Raw genomic sequence first — 21,728 nt, 5'->3', positions numbered from 1 at the left:
AAGTAATATGTGCATTTCCCCCCACCCCCACCATATGGGGGCATGTATGCCAACAACAATACAATAATCCATGTCTGCTTACAATAAACCAACAAACTCAAATCCCCCTAAAATGTGTTTATTAATTAGGACAAAAAAGCTCTCATATAAACCCAGTCACCCAATCCAATCATATACAATTTAAACTCTTTAAACATTTACAGAAGATACAAAACAAAAAAGAATAAATAAGACTTTTACTGCTTATAAATGGAACAGCTTTAAACATGCCTCTGTTTGAGACACAAATTAGTCCTCCCCTTAAGATTTTATTTTGTTTAAAGAGAAGTCCTTTAGAATATGTCATGACAATGTTCGGTGAGGCTTTGTGGCACATGTACACTCCATTACCAGGAGTATCTGCAATTGCAATCTGCACCAGCAGCACCAGACTGGCCAACAGTTCTTCTGATCCCAACAGACGTAAATCCATCATTTAAAGACTTGGTATCTTTAATTATTTTCAAGTGACCACTGAATTAAATGGAAGCAACGTAATGACATTTGCAAAATATGCAATCAGTGACAATTTACAATGCTTCACATATCAAGGTTTAAAAGAAAAGAAAATGTTTATAGTGTGCTTGCAAAACTTTTGAGTGGCTTATGAATTTATATCCAGTACTTCTGCTCATAATGCACCATGTAACACTGGTAGACACATGACCTACTGTCACAAAACAGTTAAATTAAACCTTCCATTAAACGCCACTGAGCACAACATTTTGTGCTTTCTAGAGCAGGTATATATCCTGAACAGAAAGACCGACCAAATCCTCTTGTAGTGTTATGGTCCTTGGTGGCCTCTCATTACCAGGAATTGAAAAAAATAATCTTTGACAGAAAGTGATGACAAGCGTTGAAAAGCATCTGCTGTGGATTTTATAGAAAGACAAACTTACTTTTTTTTCTGAGAAAGCAGTTGACGATTAAGTTAAAAAAAATACTCCCAAGTCTCAAAAGAAAAGAAAAAAAAGAAAAGAAAAATGTTCAACATCAGAACTTTTGACGAGATAAAAGACCTTTGCTCTGAAATAAAGCAGCTGATCGGTCATACAAGACTGCAAGGAGGCATAACTCGTTTCCCATGTGGATCTCAATATAGTTCAGTTTTGAGATGCAGACGAAGATGTTAAGCACGCATGTAAGAACGCTGATTGCCTACAGCAGCATTTAGCAGTTTTCCCAGTAGAAAGGCCTGCTTCTCTTCAGGTAGCACCTATGAAGACAAAAAAATTATATTTAACAAACTGCACAAATTTAAATAACCTTAAAATCAATAACAAAAAGGTACTTACTCTCATCATCCGAATCAAAACCAAAGAGGGATGTGCATTTGTCCTTGTGTGTTTGCAGCTCTTCCTCACTGTTGAAAGACTCAAAACATCGAGAGCAACGTTGCCTGGTAGGCAGTTTTACTGGCTTTGACACCGAGCCCAATAATTTTGAGCCCACTTGGGGTTCCTTCCAGCGTTTTGGCATGCTAATGTACGACTCATCTAGATAAGCTGAGGGAAGGGGTCGAATGAATTGTTTATTTGCGGGTTTTCCCGAAACGAGTGGTTCCTGCTCTTTAACGACTGGATCTGAAGTTTTGCCAGAAACTTCTTTGTTACTCTCACTATGCCCATTAACAAGGCTATGGTTCTTGCTACTGTAGCTAACAGAACTTTTATTGAGGACCAAAGGCTTTCCTTCATCATCTTGATTTGCAGATGTAGGGCCCTTCCACTTGGCTGCAGCCTGAATCGGTTGACTGACTGAAGAATGTGCTGCTGCCTCCATACTACCTTCCAGAATTTGAGGGGCTCCATGCCTTGTTGGTTCAGAATGTTTGGGGAATGAATTTATTTCCAAATTTGTATCAAGTCGATAATGTGTTTTTTCATGCTTATAAAGGAGTAAAATGGTCTCAGCTTGCATAGAGCAACCAGGAAAGCAGCACGTCGCTCTCAATGGATGATGGACTAACATGTGCTCGCTCAGTTCTGTACGTGTTTGGTACCTTTCCTTGCAGCCGTAATGGTAGCATGGGAACTTCAGCTCACCTCTGTGGCATATCACATGGTCAAAAAAATGCTGGGGATTAAATATCTTTCTGCAACAGAAAAGACATTTTTCCTTTCCAAAATTGAAAAAGAACAGAAGTGCCTTCTTGTCGCCATGGTGGTGTGACAGCACATGTGAAAGGACAAGGATTGACTTGGCACTAAATGTACAAATCTCCACAGGGCATCTAACATGTGTAGATGCACCAGTTCTTTTTCCCTGGAATGGCGTGGAAGGCTGTTTGGACTTTGTCTGAGTCCCATTTTTATACCCCACTGCATTTATTTCCTTAAATTCTGTATTATTGTCTATGGGTTCCTGATTCTCAGAACTGTCTTCTGGACTATTTGTCATCTTCCTCCTTTTTATAGCTTCTCCATCCTCTTTTTGGTCTCCAGGAGTAATCTTCTTTTTTCGCTTAGAGTTCACAATTTCATCTTTTCTTTTAATTTTTGATTTGCTCTTGTCTTTTTTCAGTCCTACATTCTTAGATTCAGTCTTTTCATTGTCTTTCTGACTTTCTGCATTCTCAATTTTTTCTTTGTTGTCCTGTGGTAATGTCTCCTCAATTTTCACTTTGATATCTTGTGGTAATGATGTCTCAATTTTCTCTTTGTTGTCCTGTGGTAATGTCTCCTCAATTTTCACTTTGATATCTTGTGGTAATGATGTCTGATTTTTTTCATTTGAGGTATTTGTCTCAGGCTCACTCTTAACTTTCCTTTTCTTTCTGATCACTCCATTTACCCTATGAGCTGAGTTGCCATTGGAATCCAACTGTTTGTCCTCTGGAGTTTGTGCTTGCATAGCCTTTGGTCTCTTCCTTGCTAGTTTCATTTTTAAAAACTTTTTGTTCTCATCTGTGGGCTGAGATTTCTTTCCTAAAACCCTCCTTAGACATTTTGTCTTCATCTTGCAAACCTTCTCCTTTTGTTCATCCGATGTACTTGGGGGATCTGAATTCTTGACCAACCTTGTCCGCAATCTAACCTTAGGCTCTGTGCTTTGCCCTTCCTTGTGCAAATCCGTGATGTTCAAACTGCAGTTTAACCTCATTTTGAGGTTTCTAAACTTATTCTTCACACGTTTAAACAGTCTCTTCTGTGCACATTGTGAGGCGGTCTCTGTGGCATTCTCACAAACAGTTTCACTAAAAAGCCCATTAGACTTTTTCAGTTCCTGAATGTGCACTTTAAAATGGATTGATGGGCTGCGCCCATGAGTGTAGCGTTTGTGACAGAACATGCACTTTCTGTCAATTCGGTGATGCCACAGTGCATGTCGTAGAATGTGTGGGTTTTTGGTTTCTTTATTGCAAAGGCTGCAGTTAACTGAAAGCTGGCAACTTGCATCACTTGCAGGGATAAGGTCAGAGACTAGACCACCAACAGCTGAATGCATATCCGGTGATGTCTCCTCAGGTCTTGATGGCACCACTGGCACCTCCTTCCTCTCAGGCACAATTTTAGTGTCAATCTCAGTTTCACTAAAAGTAGCCACTGTTTCATCAGGAAGCATTGTCTCTTTAGTAAGAACTGGAGGAGCATCCTCCTGAAGAACCGTCATGTTTTCAGGCGTACTATGAGGTACAGGAATGGTGTCAGTTGTCACTTCTGGTGAAAGATCAACATTAATACTTTCTGCAGGACTAATAGGACTGTAAGGACCGTAGTCTGGATATTTAGTGTCTGCATCTTGGGAAATTGATAACTCGCTATTTTCTTTTGGATCTTCAATGAATTCTTTAACTGGCTCAAGAATGGCTTCAACTGGAGTGGATGTTTCCACATTTAAAGCTAGGATTGGTGTAGCCATGCTTTCCACCACATGTTTATCCTGTGTTGCAGCTCCCAGGCTCTCTGTAGGCTCAAACTGTTGCTCAGCAGACTGTGGTTCTTGTTTGGATTCATTATGGTCCAGATTAAATTCTTTATTTCGGTGTAAACAGTCAACTGATATCCCTTCCAATTCAGCTTGTCTTGAATATGTGTGGAATTTTCGAACCATAGAAAGGCCTTGTTCCCAGAAAACGATCTCCTCCCGCACCTTGAAGTCTTTTTTGCTACATGGAGTAGATTCTGCTGATAGTAACTCAATAAGAGATGCATTACTGTCAGGCCATTTCAAATTCTCGTGAATTTTGTTAGTACTGCTTTCATTGATATTAGGGGTCTCTGTGGAAAACAGTGATGCCTGAACATCAGAAGAGAGGTCAACTTCATTATCAGGATATGAAAATTTCATTGTGACTTCACTGATTGCTGTCTCAAGTGAAATCTCTGTCAAAACATTTGACTGCTTTGGCTTCCTTCCTGGTTTCTTGGCCTGTCGAGGTTCACCGTTTTCTGATTGGGCAGCTAACTGGTCCAAAAGCCATTGTGGTTTCCTGCCCTTGCGTTTCAGAGTGTTCATCTCTGTCTGTCGGGAAAGTAGTCTCTGACGCCTGCTATTAAGTTGCCTAGTGTGATTCTTTGCCAAGTCCAATTGCCTAAATGAACGTCGAACTGGAGAGGCCTCTGAATCTTTAACCAGATGTGTCCCAGGCTTCCTCCCCCGCCTTTTACCTGGAGGTTTGGAGGATGCTTCCCCTGAGGCAGAATTAACCCATGTTTTCAATGACTCTGCTTCCTGGTCATTTTGGTTTGTATGTTTTTCTGCTTTGTTTATAGTCTTGTCTGTGTTGTCTGTGTGACACTGACAATATCCTTTCATACAGTAACTTGGAATCCACTTGTCCTTTTGCATGATTTCACATAAGGCTGTTTTACCGACCTTATCACTCATTAGCTTCAGACAATTTGTCTCGATGTTGAGAATGCTCCAGAACTCAGGGTCAAAGTACAGGTCTTTTTTCAGGATCTGGAGAACCTCAAAGCGTACACTGTTACCCACAACACTGGTGTCTGCATGGTACTCTTGATCAGGGTGAGTATATAGGAGGAACACATTCTTGTATGACTCAACAGTTCTCTCTAGGAAGAAAACTAGCAGCGTGCAAGCCCTACAGACCTCAAGGTCATTAGGAAGTAGGTATGCAATGGTTTTGTAGATGAGGGACTTGGTGACTGGATCATTCTTAAGGTCAGTCTGCAAGGCTCGTGCACAAAGCTCCACACAAATCCCCAAGCCATCTTTTCCAAGCTGAAAAATAAATATTTTATTGTCATTATTAAGACCATTCCATAAATATTGACAAATGGTGTGTTTGCTTAGATTTTTGTCTAGGTCTACAATTACAAGTGTAAGAGTAAATTAATGATAAAATAATATCTTACCTCTGCCAAAATCACCTTCATAAATGGGAAAATCGCTTTTATGTTGGTGGCTGACAATATCATTACTTTGCATTCCTCTAAGAAGTTCTGTTTAGAAAGGTTCAACCGCAAGTAGAGTCTGCTCCATATGAAGACCAAATCCCTTAAAGGAAAAAAGAAATACAGAATAAAATGAGAATGTAATTTTCTGCAACCTCAACACTATCTTCTGTTTAGGTTGTTGCAATAACTGTAAAAAAATATTAAATTCTAAAAAGAGGTGAAATGCACTGAAAACAATTCCCCTTCTAAATAATGTTTGTAGAGCTATTGAGACCCACCAAAGGTAGTACATGTCTCCAATCTGGAGCTTCTGAGATAGGAAGCCTTTACTCAGCATCAAAACGGTCTCGTTTTTCTCTTCATTCTCCATCATGCAGAGTATCTCTACAGCATCCTTCCCATCGATATCTGCCATCTTTAGAAAAGAAAACAAGAGTGTAATCTTTGACATTGCTCATGAAATATGGTAATCTTCCATTATGTCAGAAACAGAAACTTCACACATTTGGAAATATTTCATGTCACTATATTTATAGCTTTAGATTTGTTTATATACAAACACCACACTACCTTCCTACACCTGAACAGACCACAAAAAACTTGGAATCAATTATTTCCTGTGATATTGCATTGATTTACAGTAAAAAACAAAATTACCATGAGAAAACTGCATGCCCTACACACACACACACACACACACACACACACACACACACACACTTATTTTTTATTAATTTTTTTGTGGTGGGCCGTTATCGCCGTTAACGTGAGATTCTTATCGGGCGATAAAACAAATATTGCCGTTAATCTATTCTCAAAGTTTATACTACGCAAGCTATGATGACTTTCACCTTGATATTTTAGCGCGGATGTATACCTAGCCGAATTGCACTGTAGGGGGCGAGAACGAGTCTTCAAACCTGTGTGAAAGTACCACATCAAACGTGAAGTGCTAACATGGATGCAGCTATGAAGCCGCCAGGTTTGCTTCAGGGAAATTTTATTTTTAAGAAGCTTCTTGATTGATTTTATTACAAATGATTTTATTGCAAATGTTTAATCGCAGAAGAAAAAGAAGACGTAAAAAGAAGACGAAAAAGAAGGGAGGGGGAAACTGGAAAAACTACACTCCGGAAATTATGTATAATCTGACCAATCACAGCCCTTGTGGTCTGCGTCGCCTCGACGCGTAGTTAAAATTTTTTGGAGGTGCACGTCGAGCTACGGCGGAGGGGGCGGAGAGGGGTTTGCGTCGACGCAGAAGGGTCTGCGGGGGTAAGCCGTCGATTCAACGCAGAAGCATAAAACAGGCTTTAGAAGCATAAAAAAAAAATGTATACGAAAGATTATAGATTAGTGATGCACCGATGTGAAAATTGTGGCCGATACCGATATTAATATTGCTGTTATGGCCGATACCGATATTTACCGATGCCGATATCTCTGTATAGAATTTGTTTTTTTATGATAATCAAAAAAAGAGCTATTTTCCAAAAAACATTTTTTTTTTTTTTTTACTTTTGTCATTTATTTTCAGAAATTACTGATATTGGGCACCTTAACCTATATGCAAAATATGTCATCAGATTTTCAGAAGAAAAAAAATAATATTTATATAAAAATATTTTTTTTATAAAGGATACAAGCGTGTCATGAATTCACACTATGAGAAAGAATATAGGCTATCTCAATGTCCAATAATGTTTTGTAATGAATATTCAAATAAGAAAGAATAAATAGGCAATGTCAATAGCTGCGTTTCCATTACAGATTTGCGCAAATGTTTTGCGCTATTATCTAAATATCGATAAAAAACTATTGCGAAATGACGCCGTTTCCATTAACCAATGTTATGCGACTAAAACGTCTCTTTTTTTCACATTCCAAAAATCATAGCAACGGACGTTGGTTTATATAATATCACAGGCACCGCATTATACATTATTATTATTAATGGAAGGAGACGTGGCGTGTTATCCAAGCATTAATGGCAGGGAAAGACCCTTAGCTGTAAACGACACATAGGCCTAAGAAGTTTCTGGGTGTTTCGCCCTCATTTCTGCTCCGAGGTTTTGATTGTGGCATTTCTTTGAGGTTTAGAATCCAGTATATCTATAGGCTAATTATTGTTTATTTAATAAAGAACTCGGTCTCGTATTCCAAACGATCCACTTTTGTGTCCATTCGTTTTTCCTTTTTTAACCCGTAATTGAAAAACGGTTGTTGTCTTTTTAAAACGCAAAGTTAAACACCAAAATTTTTATTTGAACTGGCTACACCAACTGCTGCGCAAAAAAGTTAATATCGACGAATTTTCTGATTTTATTCACAAATTATTATGGAAAACATGTCGATTTTACTGGTTTTCTAAGGCCAAATTGGAACCTGGAATTGATATTTTTCCCGCAGTGCTGAATGAGAAGAGCCATTAATATTATTAATAAACTATTATTTTCTAAGTCGGCTAAAAACACATCTCCATCTCCGCTGTTAAGCATATGCGCTTTTAGAGAAAAATGCACCTTTCATACGGATTACATAATCAGAAGGTATTAGCTTTCGAATTTGTTCGTTTTAAAGTGGACATTTCAAGCTTTAACCTTCATAGGCTATATTTTGTTTCAGTTCTTGCGCTCCAGTTCACGGAGATCATGAAAGCGCGTCTAATTGTTTTATTTTATTTTACAAAAGCACAACGGTTTTTTTTTTGTTATTGTGAGTTTACACAAATAAAAGTAGTTGCGAATAATGTATTATTTTCTGTATGACCAGAAATTATAGATTATTTTAAGTTGTTTCCACTGTTGATAGGAAAATGCAAGTGTTCTCGCCCGCGCATCCGTGCCATGCAGTGCGCGCTCAACACTCAGCTTTGTTCCTTTTTTGCATAAAAGCGTCTTCTAAATACTTCAGTCCATAAACTTTCAATTATGTCCATGGTTCACGTCAACACAAGCTGAACACTTGCTACGTGTAGGCTAGAATAAAGTTGGGCTGCAGCTACAGTGTATATTTTAATTGTTAGCATGCTTTTCATCCATTTAATGGTGAAACGAAACTCGTATCACTCAAGGAAAATATTTTCCACCTCCACATAGGCTGTTTTTTTTTTACTAGGGTGACAATACATCAAGACTTTAGAGTAAAAGCAAGCTGCAGCCGATCGATACTGTATAGGCTACTGACCCGGTCTGGAAGTGCACGTGCGTAGCCCGAAGGACGTTAGTTTAATTTCTACTATGTCGCCAAATATATGGATTGAGCCAAACTGGACTGTTTGGCAAGACGACTGCTGTTCTTTGCAATTCCTATTACAACCATAGCACTACATTCTGCCTGATACACAGTTATATTTAGCCTACCGCAAGAGATATGTTGGTCCATTTCGCTCTGGATTCAAAATGTTCAAATGTCAAACAAGACGCCATAGACGCGAATTTGGCGCTCTATTCACGATCGCAGCATAAGCCTACACGCACGTCAAATACACAGGAATGATTATCGGCCAGTTCACATCGTCCAATTTTGACATCAGAACGATACCGATGTGTAAAAAAAAAGACCATATCGGCCGATATTATATCGAAGGCCGATATATCGTGCACCACTACTATAGATACAGGTATAGATGTACACAGACAGTTCAGTCCTATTATTAATTAATGGGAGAAAGTGCAATGTGCATTTATGGCGGAATACGTCGAGCCTTCTAAATAAAAGAGCTGATTGGTAAAGTCTTTGCAGCTGCCGTTAGAAGCTCCGGTTCCCATAGACCATTTCAACAGCTATTCATTATTTTAAGGAAGTGACGTCTTTGGCCCTTGGACATTTCCGGTTAGCTGTCAAGCGCATTCACTTCGGCGTGAGGCGCTTAATAAACAGTCGGATTGTGATAATTAATTTAATCCTGCAATTAAAAATGTATAAATGTATTGGCCTTTTTTGACCAATATAAGCTCAGATCGATGAGGCCTATGATTAATCAGTTTACAAAATAAATACAAAACCTGTCCTAATTAAAGAAAACAAGTTAAAAAAAAAGATGTAATCCGAATTTTGGTGATAATGTAGCATAACTAGTGATTTATACGTTTTTTTTTTTTTTGTAGGCTAGTCATTTTTTGACCTGTCCAGGAACACCACAAGTGTGACTGTTCCATTTTGTACAAAATAAAAGTATTTCCAAATGTCATGGATAAACACTAAAGCACACTAGTGTGATAAACACTGCCATTTAAAAAAATATCTATTTTAGGCCATCCTTAAAAATATTATTGTTTGCCGTAACCCGACCGACCCTGTCAATTTAGGACTGACCCAATTATTTATTTATTTTCCCTTTTAGTCCGACGGACTTGTTGGTTGTAAACTTGCGTTAAGACCGACCAAATTTTTTTTTTAACTCTTCAAACAACTACCGGTAATACAAATGCAATAAAATAATATTAATTATATTCTAGTAAGTATTGTGAATATAAATTGCCAAGGCCTACATACAAACGTAGGCTACGTTCTTTTTTTTTAATAGAAACCAATGGCGTGTCATCTATTCATCAAGCAAACGTGCAAACTATCACAAATCAAAGTGAAAGTAAGTCGCAGACGCTTAACACACAATCATCTTCATTAATTGTAAAGAAATTAAATGATCTTACCAGGGCTGTTGCCGCGCTCTCTTATTGCGGTCTTTGATTTTTAAATTTTAGCTAATGATCAATAAAATGCTTCTCATATGTTGTTTTCGGTGACGTGCACTCCATTAAATCTGCATATATCGCGGGAATTGAAGATCAGATTTATATCCGCAAAAAGACATTTATGTGACCAGGTGTAAATGGAATCATTTTGATAAATAAGATTCCTATCCAATCTGAGAAAACGCATGAAGTGGCCAGGTGTAAACAGCCCTAGACATTGGTGAAAATCTAAATATAGATGCATTGTTAATGTAACATTAACATGTTTTCTCATAGGTATTACATTGCAATTAACTGTTATTTTGTGAATTCTAAAGTAATTTTAATTTATTTGTTTCCCACTGAAAATCCACTTTCGTTGATATCTAGTGGCTTCTTTCTTGATTCTGCCTAATTACATTTTTTTTGCTGCAGCAGTCTGTCATCTACATCACTCACCAATCAAATAAGGCTTTGGCGGGATAAAAATTCACTTTGGCGGCTGCCAAAAAACGTAATATGTAGCGGACGGTGTTTATTCTGTGGCGCACCGCCCACGAATTAATCTATGTGTGGGAAACACTGCAGGCTAAACTGCCAAGCGTGATCGATCACCAAAAGTAATGTGACCTGCACTTGGAAATCAAAAGTTTGTGTATATTTAGTAAAAATACAGCTTTCATTAGTTGTTACCAGCATAGGCTAATTACTATTTAATAAAATTTTGTTGTGTGACATAAGGTGAAGTGAGAGCTGGGCGGGGCAGTAAGGGCGCGGGGCGCTTTCGGTTCAAAATTAGAGTATCGCGGTTTGTACCATAGGTGGTGCATCGCGTTTTTTCGGTTCGGTTTGAATATCGTTACACCCCTATGCATGGTATTGCTTATAGCAGTTTGGAATCATACTTAAAAAAATATTGTTGCAGTATTTTGCTAGTATGTGACATTAAAAAAGAAAAATCAACTATTTGTATTAATGATTTCTGTGGGATTTTTTCCATTATTTTTATTTATAACAGGAACTATTGTTCAATTAGTTACATTTACAAGTAAATAACTTAAAATGTAAAATGAGCACATCTTCATAATTTCTTAACATTTGCTTTAAGAAAATTGCATCATATGTTTTCACTTTACTTAAAGCCACCAATGATGCAGTTATAGAGGTTAGTAACTGTATTATCACTCACAGTAAGTATTTACGAGAACACAACATGGCTATTAATAACAATATATTAACTTATTTGACAACTATAATATAATAACATTATAGCAATGCAGGTTGCATCTTTATAAATACATTTATGGATCCATGCGACTGACTAATTAATACTTATAAATCAGTGTATAATGGATTATGAGTGTGTGCATTGAAAAGGCAAATCCATGACTTAAGTAATTATAAAAAATAATCTAAATGTAACTATAACTGTTCTTATGATGCAGTATAGGTCTTAATGAGTCTTTATAAATATATTTATAAAAAAGTAATACTTGTATATAAATGGAGCTGTAATTCATTATAAAGCATGGACTTCATAGAAAGTGTTACCAACAGCTCTATTAATACATAACCCACTGGGCAAATCATTTAAAGACAGGACTTTAATGCACAACTAGGAAACAAAAAAAGTCCAGAAAAGTCAGAAGTCCTATAAATCACAATAGGGAGTGGATAAAGCACTTACCGACATTCACTACAGACACTAGTCATAATGCAAAAAAGAGCTATAAGAATAATTCATAATGTCGGATTTTGAGAACACACAAATGTATTATTTTGCCAGTCTAGATTATTAAAATACTACGATCAAATTGAATATCAAATTGCAGTATTCATGTTCAAAGTAAGAAATAGGTTATTGCCTGGGAATATACAAAAGATGTTCTCTGAGAGGGATTGAGGGAGGGTACAACTTAAGGGGAAGGGGAAATTTTAAGACAAATAGAGTTAGAACAACAAGGAAAAGATTGTGTTTATCAATCTGCGGAGTTAAATTGTGGAATAAACTAGATGAAAATTAAAGCAATGCCCTAACATATTTATCTTCAAAAAAAATTATACAGAAAAGATTTTCAAGAAGTACTGTAGGAGTGCTCCTTTGTTATGAGTTTAAATACTTGTTAGTGGTCACTTTGAAGTAGGTATGTATGTATGTATGTATGTATGCATGTATGTATATGTGTAGGTATGTATATGTGTATGTGTATGTATATATAGGTATGTATATGTGTATAGATGCAGATAACAAAATAATAATAACATAAAAATTGTTAATTAAAGGAATGTAAGAATTAAAGGGGTAGGAGTACATAAGTTTTACTTCTTCCTACTCCTTTTCGAAAGTAATGATACTTTGTTTGCTGCTTTTTATATTTTTTCTTTTCTTTTTTCTTAATGTTTTGGACATTATTGTATCTTATTTTATATATATTTTTTTTTCTTCTTCTCTCATGTTCGAAATAAAAATTTCAATCAATAATGTTTTGCTATTGTTCAGGTATGCAAACTGCCAAAAGAAAGTGGACTGTGTATAAGGCCCGTTTCACACCAAGAGAATTTCTCACTCACCTCCTTGTACAAGCGCTCACAAAGAGAAGCTCTCCGAAGGCAGATGAGGTAGGCTTGCTTGAAATAGAGATGCCTCCCTACAACAGTGTGCCGGATGCATCTCCTTGTCAGTGCCAAGGCCTCCGGAAACCTCTCACATGCCACCAGGTAACGCAAACGCAGCTCGAAGAAAATTGATACTTCTGAGCTCAGATATTTGTCCACTGCGAACAAAAACAGCAATTAAAAATGAATGAAACATTAACAGTTTAGAAAATCCAAGGTAAAGATGACTTGATCTAGATACACTGTTAATAAACAGAAGCTTGATAGACTGACCATCTTCTTGTGGTAGCTCTGAATCCTTGAGAATGGCCTGAAGTACAGGGTTTGCCCAAGGCCCTCCATCTTTAATAATATGCCTAACCTGCAGAAGGTAAACATTCTGGTGCCTTACCAGGCTTGCATAGCAGTCCTAGAAAAGACAAGAAAAAAATGTAACCATATTAATGAAAACATCCGAGTGACACAACAAGATAACCACTGAAAGGTTAAAAGCAAAATTCGACATGATGCTCCCCAAGAATAATAGGATTGATGTCATGCGATTACCTGGAATGAGTCTAGAATATCTTTTAAAGGATGCTCGATGAATTCATCTTTTCCAAAGAACAACAGCAGTTCAAAGATACTCCTGCAAATGAAAAACAATAAAAAAAGAGTAGATTCTATAATTATTCACTTTCACAACCTGTTGCACCAATAAACAATAATACGGTAAGTATTTTAGCCACTTTTCAATCTTCAGACCTTTTCAGACAGGATTAGTTTTATTAGGAGTTATATTATCAGAGCCTCTCAATATTAAAGAATAACAGTCCACACCAGCAATAACGATAACGGCACAGAATAACGTTATAGTTGGAATGACTTTCTATTTTTTTTTTCAGCTGATGAACAATACAAAAGCCAATCAGAATCAAGTGTAAAAATTCTGATCAGAGCACCCTTATTACAGACAAAGGTAAAAATAACTTAAAGGGATCGTTTACCCAAAAATGTCAATTCTAAAGGAACATAAGAGATAATTTGAAAAATAACAGTGTTTTTTTTAAGTCCATTCAATGGAAGTCAATGGAAACCAAACCTGTTTGGGTACAAACATTCTTCAGAATATCTTTTGTGTTCCACAGAAGAAATAAAGTCATACAGGTTTAGAACAACATGAAAGTAAGCAAATGATGACAAGAGTGCTCAGTTTTACCAGACGTAGCTACGTTCTACTTTCCTAATTTGTTTTACTAATTTGTTCTAATAAAGTTTTACAGCACCTGTAAAGTCCGCATGAAACGGAAGTTGTGATAAATTGGTGCAGGGATGACATACTTTTGTAGGCCAAAACCCAGAAACGAGTTAGCATACAAGCACTGTTTTGAATGGGTTTTTGACTAAATGTCTAAATGTTTGAAATAAGGTGTGTGTTGAGCACAAGCTTATGATTCTTTCATGTTTTATTCTACAATATAAAATACATCAGTAATACCCTCTTGTGCTTTTTAAAAGCTTTTACTTGTCTTGTAAAAGGCAGTTGCAAACAAATGGCTAAATCACACCATCAGAACAGGTAAACTCATCCATCACTAATTCGCTTTCACAGCCTCATTGCGTGTATAATCATGCTTTTGCAAACTATTACAACTCAAACTTTCAGGGAAAATGTTTTTAAATAAAGACTGACGGAGTAGCTTAGTGATGGTGACATTGAACTCATGCGACCGTAGTGTAGTTTGTTTATAGCCTATATTTAGCTTTTAGCTTCTGCCAATATGTATGATTATCACAATGAACAAAATGTTTAAGAATCAGAAGCTTTCGGCGCTCACTTCCTCCGGTAAACACGTCATCAGGGAAGTTGATGCAAGAGAGAGGGCAAGTTCATTTCGATGAAAGGGTTAGTTCACCAAAAAAATTAAATTCTCTCATTAATTACTCACACTCATGTCATTCCAAACCCGTAAGGCTTTCGTTCATCTTCGGAACACAAATTAAGATATTTTAATGAAATCTGAGTGATTTCTGTCCCTCTATTGACAGTCCACAACTCTACGCAACTACCACTTTGGCACTTCAAAAAGCTCATAAAGAGATCGTAAAACTAATCCATATGAATTGAGCGATTTAATCCAAGTTTTCTGAAGAGAGACAATCACTTTTTTATGATGAATAGATTGAATTTAGGCTTTAATTCACATACAAGCATTCATCCGAAAATTTTGAATAAACAGCTCAATTAATATGGATTAGTTTTACAATCTCTTTAAGAACTTTTTGAAGCGTCAAAGTGGTAGTTGCGTAGCTGTCAATGGAGAGTACAGAACTGGATAATATTTTATTAAAAATATATTTATTTGTGTTCCAAAGATGAATGAAAGTCTTACAGTTTTGGAACAACATGAGGGTGCGCAATGAAACCGATAGTTCACCCAAAAATTTGAATTCTGTCATAAATTACTCACCCTCATGTCGTTCCAGACCCGTAAGACCTTTGTTCATCTTCACAACTCAAACTAAGATATTTTTGATGGAATCCGAGAGCTTTCTGATTCTGACCCCATATATAGACAGGAATGTCATTACCACTTTCAAGACCCAGAAAGGTAGTAAAGGCTAGGGGTGGTTAATCTGTCTGATTTCCCGATTCGATTCGATTACGATTATGAAGTCCCGATTCGATTACAGTCGATTTTCGATTATTAACGATTCTCGATTAGCGATTATTGATTTTCCATTTCACAACAGTAAATTCACTACAGTAAAAATCACAACAATAACAAATTATAACAAACTTCAACATATTCTGAATCTCTATTAACATAAAATACGGATGTCCACGCATCACATGTTACAGCTATCCTACCCGCTTTCTTCAGTGATTCCATGACTTCGGTTTTGGTCTTGTTGTAGAGTGTGGGGATCGCTGTGTCTGTAAAATATCTCCGAGATGGGACGTTGTATCTCGGCTCCAAAGTGTGCAACATAGCGCGAAAGCCCTGGTTCTCAACGACTGGATGCAAATCCTTGGCAATAAAAGTTGCGATTGATTGTGTAATGCGCTTTGCCCTTTCCGAGCCAGGTGGAAGCTTTGACAATATTGTTTCCACGCTTCAGAGTTCCGTCTTTTGCGTTCCGTCAATATTACGTTATTATAGATAAAAAAAAAATTTTTTTTTTAAATCGATTTTGGGCATTTGTGAATCGATTCAGAATCGTCCACATCCGCATCGCGATGCATCTAAGAATCGATTTTTTTCCCCACCCCTAGTAAAGGCATTGTTAAAATAGTTAATGTGACTTCAGTGGTTCAACCTTACGGTTATGAAGAGCTCTCAGATTTCATAAAAAATATCTTAATTTCTGTTTGGAACAATATGAGGGTGAGTAATTAATGACAGAATTTACATTTTTGGGTGAACAACCCTTTTAAAGGGATAGTGTAAAGGGGCTCACTCACTCACTTAAAGAGTAAGAAACAAAAGATAAATCATTTAGAATAAATACTAATTTATTGTCTATTTCATGACAAAAGCAGAAGTGCAGACTCACAGGGCCAGACTACTCAGTGTGTAGCGTACATGCTCACACTCTGGAGGAAATGATGCCACACCCTGGACAAAAGAGCACAGGGCACTCCGCAACACCTGGAGCTGGGGAAGAGGCACTTGCCATCGCCCGGTTTGCTCCACCACCAACTAAAAGAAAAAAAAAGAGAGAATTTTAACAGAGAAAGAGTAGAATGACTAAATATATTACAATTAAGTTACTATGTGCTTCTAAAAATAGAAAGCATTACTGTCAGGTGAGCTATAATGTTCGTTTATAATCATGGGAGTCACTGCCATTCAATGACAGGGCATGGACTTAGTGATACAAATTACGAAACATCAAACATCAATCAAACTTTCGTAAAACGGCATACAAAGTTTCTTTTTTAAACGAGAAGGCTAGATTCATTCATTTAGCAACCATTTCATTCGAAATGAAAGGCTGCTGGATAACTGTTGGGAAGAAACCAGCGGTTTAAAACCAACCTTTACAGAGACTGGTTATTAGGATATCAACCACTGCTAACACTGACAGCATCGAGTTATTCTATCATTTAACACCCTACAGTCGTGCATAATGATTTCTCAGACTAGGTATGCCCGTTTAGGGTTTCATAAAATCGCTGGTTACTAAAATATTACGAAGAGTACAGACGCTTAAATCTTCTGCAGGCTGCTTGTTTTGGAATGCAACTTAGGAATGCTAACCGTTAGCCGCTTACCAGGCTAATGGAGCTAACTGAGAGAAAGTGACAGTACGTCCTCTATAAATCGTGATTGGAAATTAACTATCGGTCTATTGATATCTACTCCTGCGGTATATTGAAAACACCTGTAGATAGAGAGGTAAAATACTGAGTGAATGTTGGCTCACGGTGGCTGTACACTGGGGGAGGGGAATCTGCTGACATGCTGCTAACACTGGTTAGCACATCTCTGTTTGCTTTTTTAAAAAAGCTTGCAAACGCTTTCGTCCATTCCAGTGTCATCTTACCTCGCAAAACCTTTCACAGTACGTCTTGCTCTGAAGTCCGCGTTCGTCGTTTGTTCTAGTCTTTAACAAAGTCTCCAGTTCTTTCTTAAACCTGTCTAACTCCAATTCACTCTCTTCTTCCGCCATACTGCTTGTCTAAACCAGCGCGTACAACAGAGACCACGAATGTTGCCGTGAGTGTAAGGACAGCCCATCGGAAGCATTTGATTGGTGGAATGCCCTGTCAGTTGCTACGGAACATTAAATGTCTGCTTTGTGGTTGGACAATGACCCCTTCGATCAAACGGTAGTCCGAGTGTATCCGCACTCTAGACATTTGATTGGTTAGGCAAGAACCTTAATATTTTTCTTTTTAGTTATAAACACACCAAAATAAATAAGTTGTCAAATCACTCGAATCGTCTCTCTAATTAACTAAGTTTTCCAAACACACACACTCCCATATTGTATTCTTGCCGTAATACCTCCAACATGTTTAACAATCATGGGCCTTTTGTTTTATGAAATATAAGATCTGTAAAATCATCGGGCGAAATGTAAGTAACTGAGTAATTGATCATTATTAGTAATAATAAATAGTTTAATAATGAATAGGCAGCGTTATCAGTACAGCGTGCTAAACTACAAACCAGTGATTTAACTGATTGATAATCAGCAATCACTGATGGATAGTAATTATTGTCAGAAAACAGCATCTTCATGCTATTGGAGCAATATAACTTAAAAGACCACAGTGAAGTTTTTGTTGGCATGAATCAAGGCTTTTAAAATAATTGTTTTCTTTCGCATAAGCATTTTGTGCTTGTTTTGTCAAAATCATTGTGATTTGATTGGTGTGGGTGTAAATAAGTTGCAAGCTCATCAACAGCATTGGAAGTTCTCAGGTAAGAGATGTTTATCTTGGAGATGTTTGTTTCAGACTGGTAAAAATATTTCTCTCTGTAACATTTAAAAATGTTATCTTTTAATTTTCAATTAAAAGATCATTGAAGTGGGTTAGGGTTAGCCTAACCTTAATATTTATTGGATAATCATCAGAGTAAATTGGTTGTGTGTAAATGTTTGTAACCAGATGCATTTTATATATATATTTAAATTTGTATTCATGTAATGAGATTTGTTTGTGTGTTGTAAATTTTTGATGTAAATTGTCTATGTAAACTTAGCTGCCTATCTTGGCCAGGACACTCCCGAAAAAGAGATTTTAATCTCAGTGAGTTTTCTTCCTGGTAAAATAAAGGTTATAAATAGTTTGGCAATGGGTATCCGTAAAGGTGTGGTCACAAATGTCAGTGAAATTGTCCAGACAAAAAAAAGTCTATTGATGTATGTGTATACATGCATCAATAGTCTAAAAGTCTATCAAAAGAGCATGACATGCTTTGCTCCTATCACTTTCAACTTTTTTACTATTTTATTTTATGTCCACCCTGCTGAGGGGAAAACTGCTAAAACCATCCTGGGTAGGTCTTTCTGCTTTGAGCGGGGAAAGCTGGTGTTCGGCTGTTTTACCTGGTTGGTAAAACTTCCTGGTCCCAAGCAAGACCAGGAAAATAAGTCGTTGAAACACTTCTAAAACAACCTGCTAAACCAGCTATGACCATGCTGGAAGAAAAGCTAAAGCCAGTCAACCTATGTGACCAGGCTTTTAACCTTTTGTACTAGAAGTGCATTGAACTTCTGTTTTTATTATATATATATATATGATCGAGGGCTAACCAAAAAACAAACATATTTTAGACTTAATTTCACAAGGTCCTTCCAGTAAGTGGGTGTTTACCTCTGGTTACTTTCAAACCCATCTGCTTTCTTTTGTTAAACATAGTGAATCTGCATGACTGACTTGAACTGGTTGTGAAATCTGTGGGGGGAAATCTTATGCATTGAGAAATTACAGATGGTGTGATTTCCTCCTTTAAATAAATGGATTTGGCCCTTGACCATTTGCTGAGCAATGCTAAATGTGACCGCACTAAAGTCTGTGTGAAATCGAAGTTAGTGTTTTAGTGATTGTACTATTGTGAATTGATTGGATTGTGTTTGCTATTGCTGTGATGATCTGAGCAAGAGGTTGACCTTCCCTTGCACTGGTAAATGCGTCTTCACCAGAGAAGAGTAGTTGCCAGAGGGAGAGGAAAGTTGTTTTATTAGATTGCGAGAGCTCATGAATTTTAATGCTCTACTGTTTTACAAAGAATTTGCTTATTGTCTCTTTTTTTTTTTTTTTTATCATTGCTTGCGTTCCCTCCAGTGTTCTTTCCTTTTTGGTTTATTGGCTTCTCCCTCTTTTTGCAGACATGTCTACTGGATTACAGCTTCTTGGAACCACACTAGGCATTCTTGGCTGGCTGGGCATCATCATATCGTGTGCGATTCCTCTATGGCGTGTGACTGCTTTTATTGGAAACAACATTGTGACAGCGCAGATCATGTGGGAGGGACTATGGATGAGCTGTGTGGTTCAGAGCACTGGTCAAATGCAGTGTAAAGTGTATGACTCCATGCTGGCTCTTCCTCAAGACCTACAAGCCTCTCGAGCTATGCTTATTATTGCTGCCCTTCTTGGTCTAGTAGGCATATTTGCCAGTTTTGCAGGTGGTAAATGTACTAACTGCTTGGCAGAAGGTTTCGCAAAAGCTCGGGTTGCTGCAGTAGGAGGGGCCGCCTTCGTCACTGCAGGAGTCTTGGGTTTGGTGCCATCTAGTTGGACTGCCCATATGGTCATTGGAGACTTCTACAATCCTCTAGTGGCCCAATCTCAGAAGAGGGAGTTGGGAGCAGCCATCTTTATCTGCTGGGGGGCAGCGGTTCTCATGCTGGTTGGTGGAGGCCTTCTCTGCAGTTCTTGCCCAAAAGGAAGGCCGTCCGGTGGGGGACGGTATATGCCGGCTTCTCAAAATGGAAGGGAGCGCTTGGAGTATGTGTGACTGCAGGGTGTTTGACTTCTGAAAGCTGCTGTCTGTTTTCCCTCCTTTTAAACGTCTGTTTGTGTGACCTGCTGTAAACTAAGAATTTTAACCTGTTGCTCAATTACTTTCTATTGAGCTAATAAAATGGAAATTTTTATCCAACAGATGGCAGTATTGTTTCTGTAATGGCTTTTTTTTCTCTCTTTTTCTCCACCCCCCCCCCCCCCCCCCCCTCCCCCCCTCCAGGGTGGGCTTTGGTCAATTTGGCACTTCTTTTTATATAGTTTACTCTGCCGAAGACTTCTGAATTCCCTTTTAATAACCGGTGCTTTGTGGAGTTATTTTTTTTTCTTTTGCAAAATGACAAATTAAATTGCCATGTGCCATACCTAGACAAAGCTGCATATAATTCCCTTTATCTCAGTGGCAGTTGCTCTGCTGGAGCAGGACCCATCAGATAAGTGACTCCAAGTCAGTGAATCTTTTTTAAGATAATGTAATTTCTCATGAAGGCTATAATTCAACCATGTGGTAAAGTTTTCCATCATTGTTTACAGCTCACTGATTTTAGAGAGTATAGGGACAAAACATGTCCCACATAGAAAAGTCATGATTGACATACTTACAAAGTTAAATCTAAAGGAATTGTATATACCTATCTGATTTTTGGAATAAACTTTTTATCTTTTTGGGGAAAATTTGTTTAAATATATGGTCTGTGGTTAGAAGGTCCATGTTATTGCACTTGTCCTCAGCAAGAGGTCACAATATTAACCATCCCAAAAAACTTTAAAAAAGCTCTACAATTGTGAAAACATATCAAAAAGAGTATAAATACAAAAAACAATGCATGAAGTGAACATCAAACAATATTTTCCATAGAAATCTGCCTATTAAAGTTGTGTCCTCAGATCTGTCAGCTCCGTCAGATTTTTTCATAAAGCTCTTGAAATCAGGAAATAGCATGGTCAGCTATATCCCTGAGGACCCCTTTTCATCTCCCTGCCTGTGGTGAATGCAGCACTACCCCACATGCTCTGGTACCTTTTCATTTTTTTAAATATTTTAGACAATGTCAATATTCCTATGGTCGCACAGCTCCACCATGTCAATACCATCATTCTGTTAAGATACTTTTTTTAAAACCATAGTGGATTGAATTTAAGCATTTTAGTGAGGTTATTGGGACAGCTAGCAACTGAGGAAACACTAACGTTACCTAGCTGCAGTGTAGCCTACAATACATGTTTTGGTGGGAAAATACATGCCCTTACGTCAACTCCGTCAGACGTCAGCTCAATCAGGTTTTATGTCTAACGGAGTTTTTATTTTGTTTTATTAGGATCCCCATTAGCTGATTCTCATAGATACTCTTCCTGAGGGTTGTTCCATAAAAGATGCTAAGAAAAGCGGGGATTAAACTCCAAAACCAGACTTGAATAAACCTAACAAATAAGTTGTGGCTAAAATGGTTTCATAAAAGGTAATTCAAGTTCACGCAATCCATCTAATTTGATCCAGGTTTATCTAGTCTAGATAACTGCGTGTGCACGCGTCTCTTAAGCAGCCCTGGAGGTCGATCATAGATCAAA

General features: G+C 37.5%; 2 protein-coding genes across 3 annotated transcripts; one reads left to right on the top strand and one right to left on the bottom strand.

Moving 5' to 3' along the window:
• Positions 1-99: 99 nt before the first annotated feature.
• znf654 (zinc finger protein 654) lies at positions 100-17,765 on the bottom strand. Its single transcript, XM_079616007.1, has 9 exons — positions 17,228-17,765; positions 16,235-16,380; positions 13,244-13,325; positions 12,971-13,106; positions 12,653-12,855; positions 5,684-5,820; positions 5,364-5,505; positions 1,338-5,229; positions 100-1,258 (listed from the first exon to the last, which is right to left on the bottom strand). The coding sequence occupies exons 1-9, from the start codon at positions 17,351-17,353 to the stop codon at positions 1,248-1,250; spliced, it is 4,875 nt and encodes a 1,624-aa protein (XP_079472133.1). The 5' UTR covers positions 17,354-17,765; the 3' UTR covers positions 100-1,247.
• Positions 17,646-20,831, top strand: cldng (claudin g). 2 transcript variants are annotated; one of them, XM_079616020.1, is made up of 2 exons: positions 17,646-17,763; positions 19,523-20,300. In XM_079616020.1, the coding sequence occupies exon 2, from the start codon at positions 19,525-19,527 to the stop codon at positions 20,152-20,154; it is 630 nt and encodes a 209-aa protein (XP_079472146.1). In that variant the 5' UTR covers positions 17,646-17,763; positions 19,523-19,524; the 3' UTR covers positions 20,155-20,300. The 2 variants fall into 2 exon arrangements, with proteins under 2 accessions (XP_079472146.1, XP_079472145.1); XM_079616019.1 differs by lacking the exon at positions 17,646-17,763 and adding an exon at positions 17,984-18,111 and having other exon boundaries at positions 19,523-20,831.
• The last annotated feature ends 897 nt before the right edge of the window (positions 20,832-21,728 follow it).

Source organism: Phoxinus phoxinus, assembly GCF_949152265.1.
Source record: "Phoxinus phoxinus genome assembly, chromosome: 6".
NCBI classification, from domain to species: domain Eukaryota; kingdom Metazoa; phylum Chordata; class Actinopteri; order Cypriniformes; family Leuciscidae; genus Phoxinus; species Phoxinus phoxinus.
The sequence above is the reverse complement of the archived record's forward strand: the minus strand, read 5'-3'. Positions and strand labels throughout refer to the sequence as shown.

Excerpts from the sequence above, each read along its gene's own strand:
- znf654 (XM_079616007.1), bottom strand. The coding sequence starts at position 17,353 with ATGGCGGAAGAAGAGAGTGAATTGGAGTTAGACAGGTTTAAGAAAGAA. Across the intron at positions 13,107-13,243 it reads ATATTCTAGACTCATTCCAG|GACTGCTATGCAAGCCTGGT; the intron begins GTAATCGCATGA and ends TGTCTTTTCTAG. Across the intron at positions 5,230-5,363 it reads TGAAGGTGATTTTGGCAGAG|CTTGGAAAAGATGGCTTGGG; the intron begins GTAAGATATTAT and ends TTTATTTTTCAG.
- cldng (XM_079616019.1), top strand. The coding sequence starts at position 19,525 with ATGTCTACTGGATTACAGCTTCTTGGAACCACACTAGGCATTCTTGGC.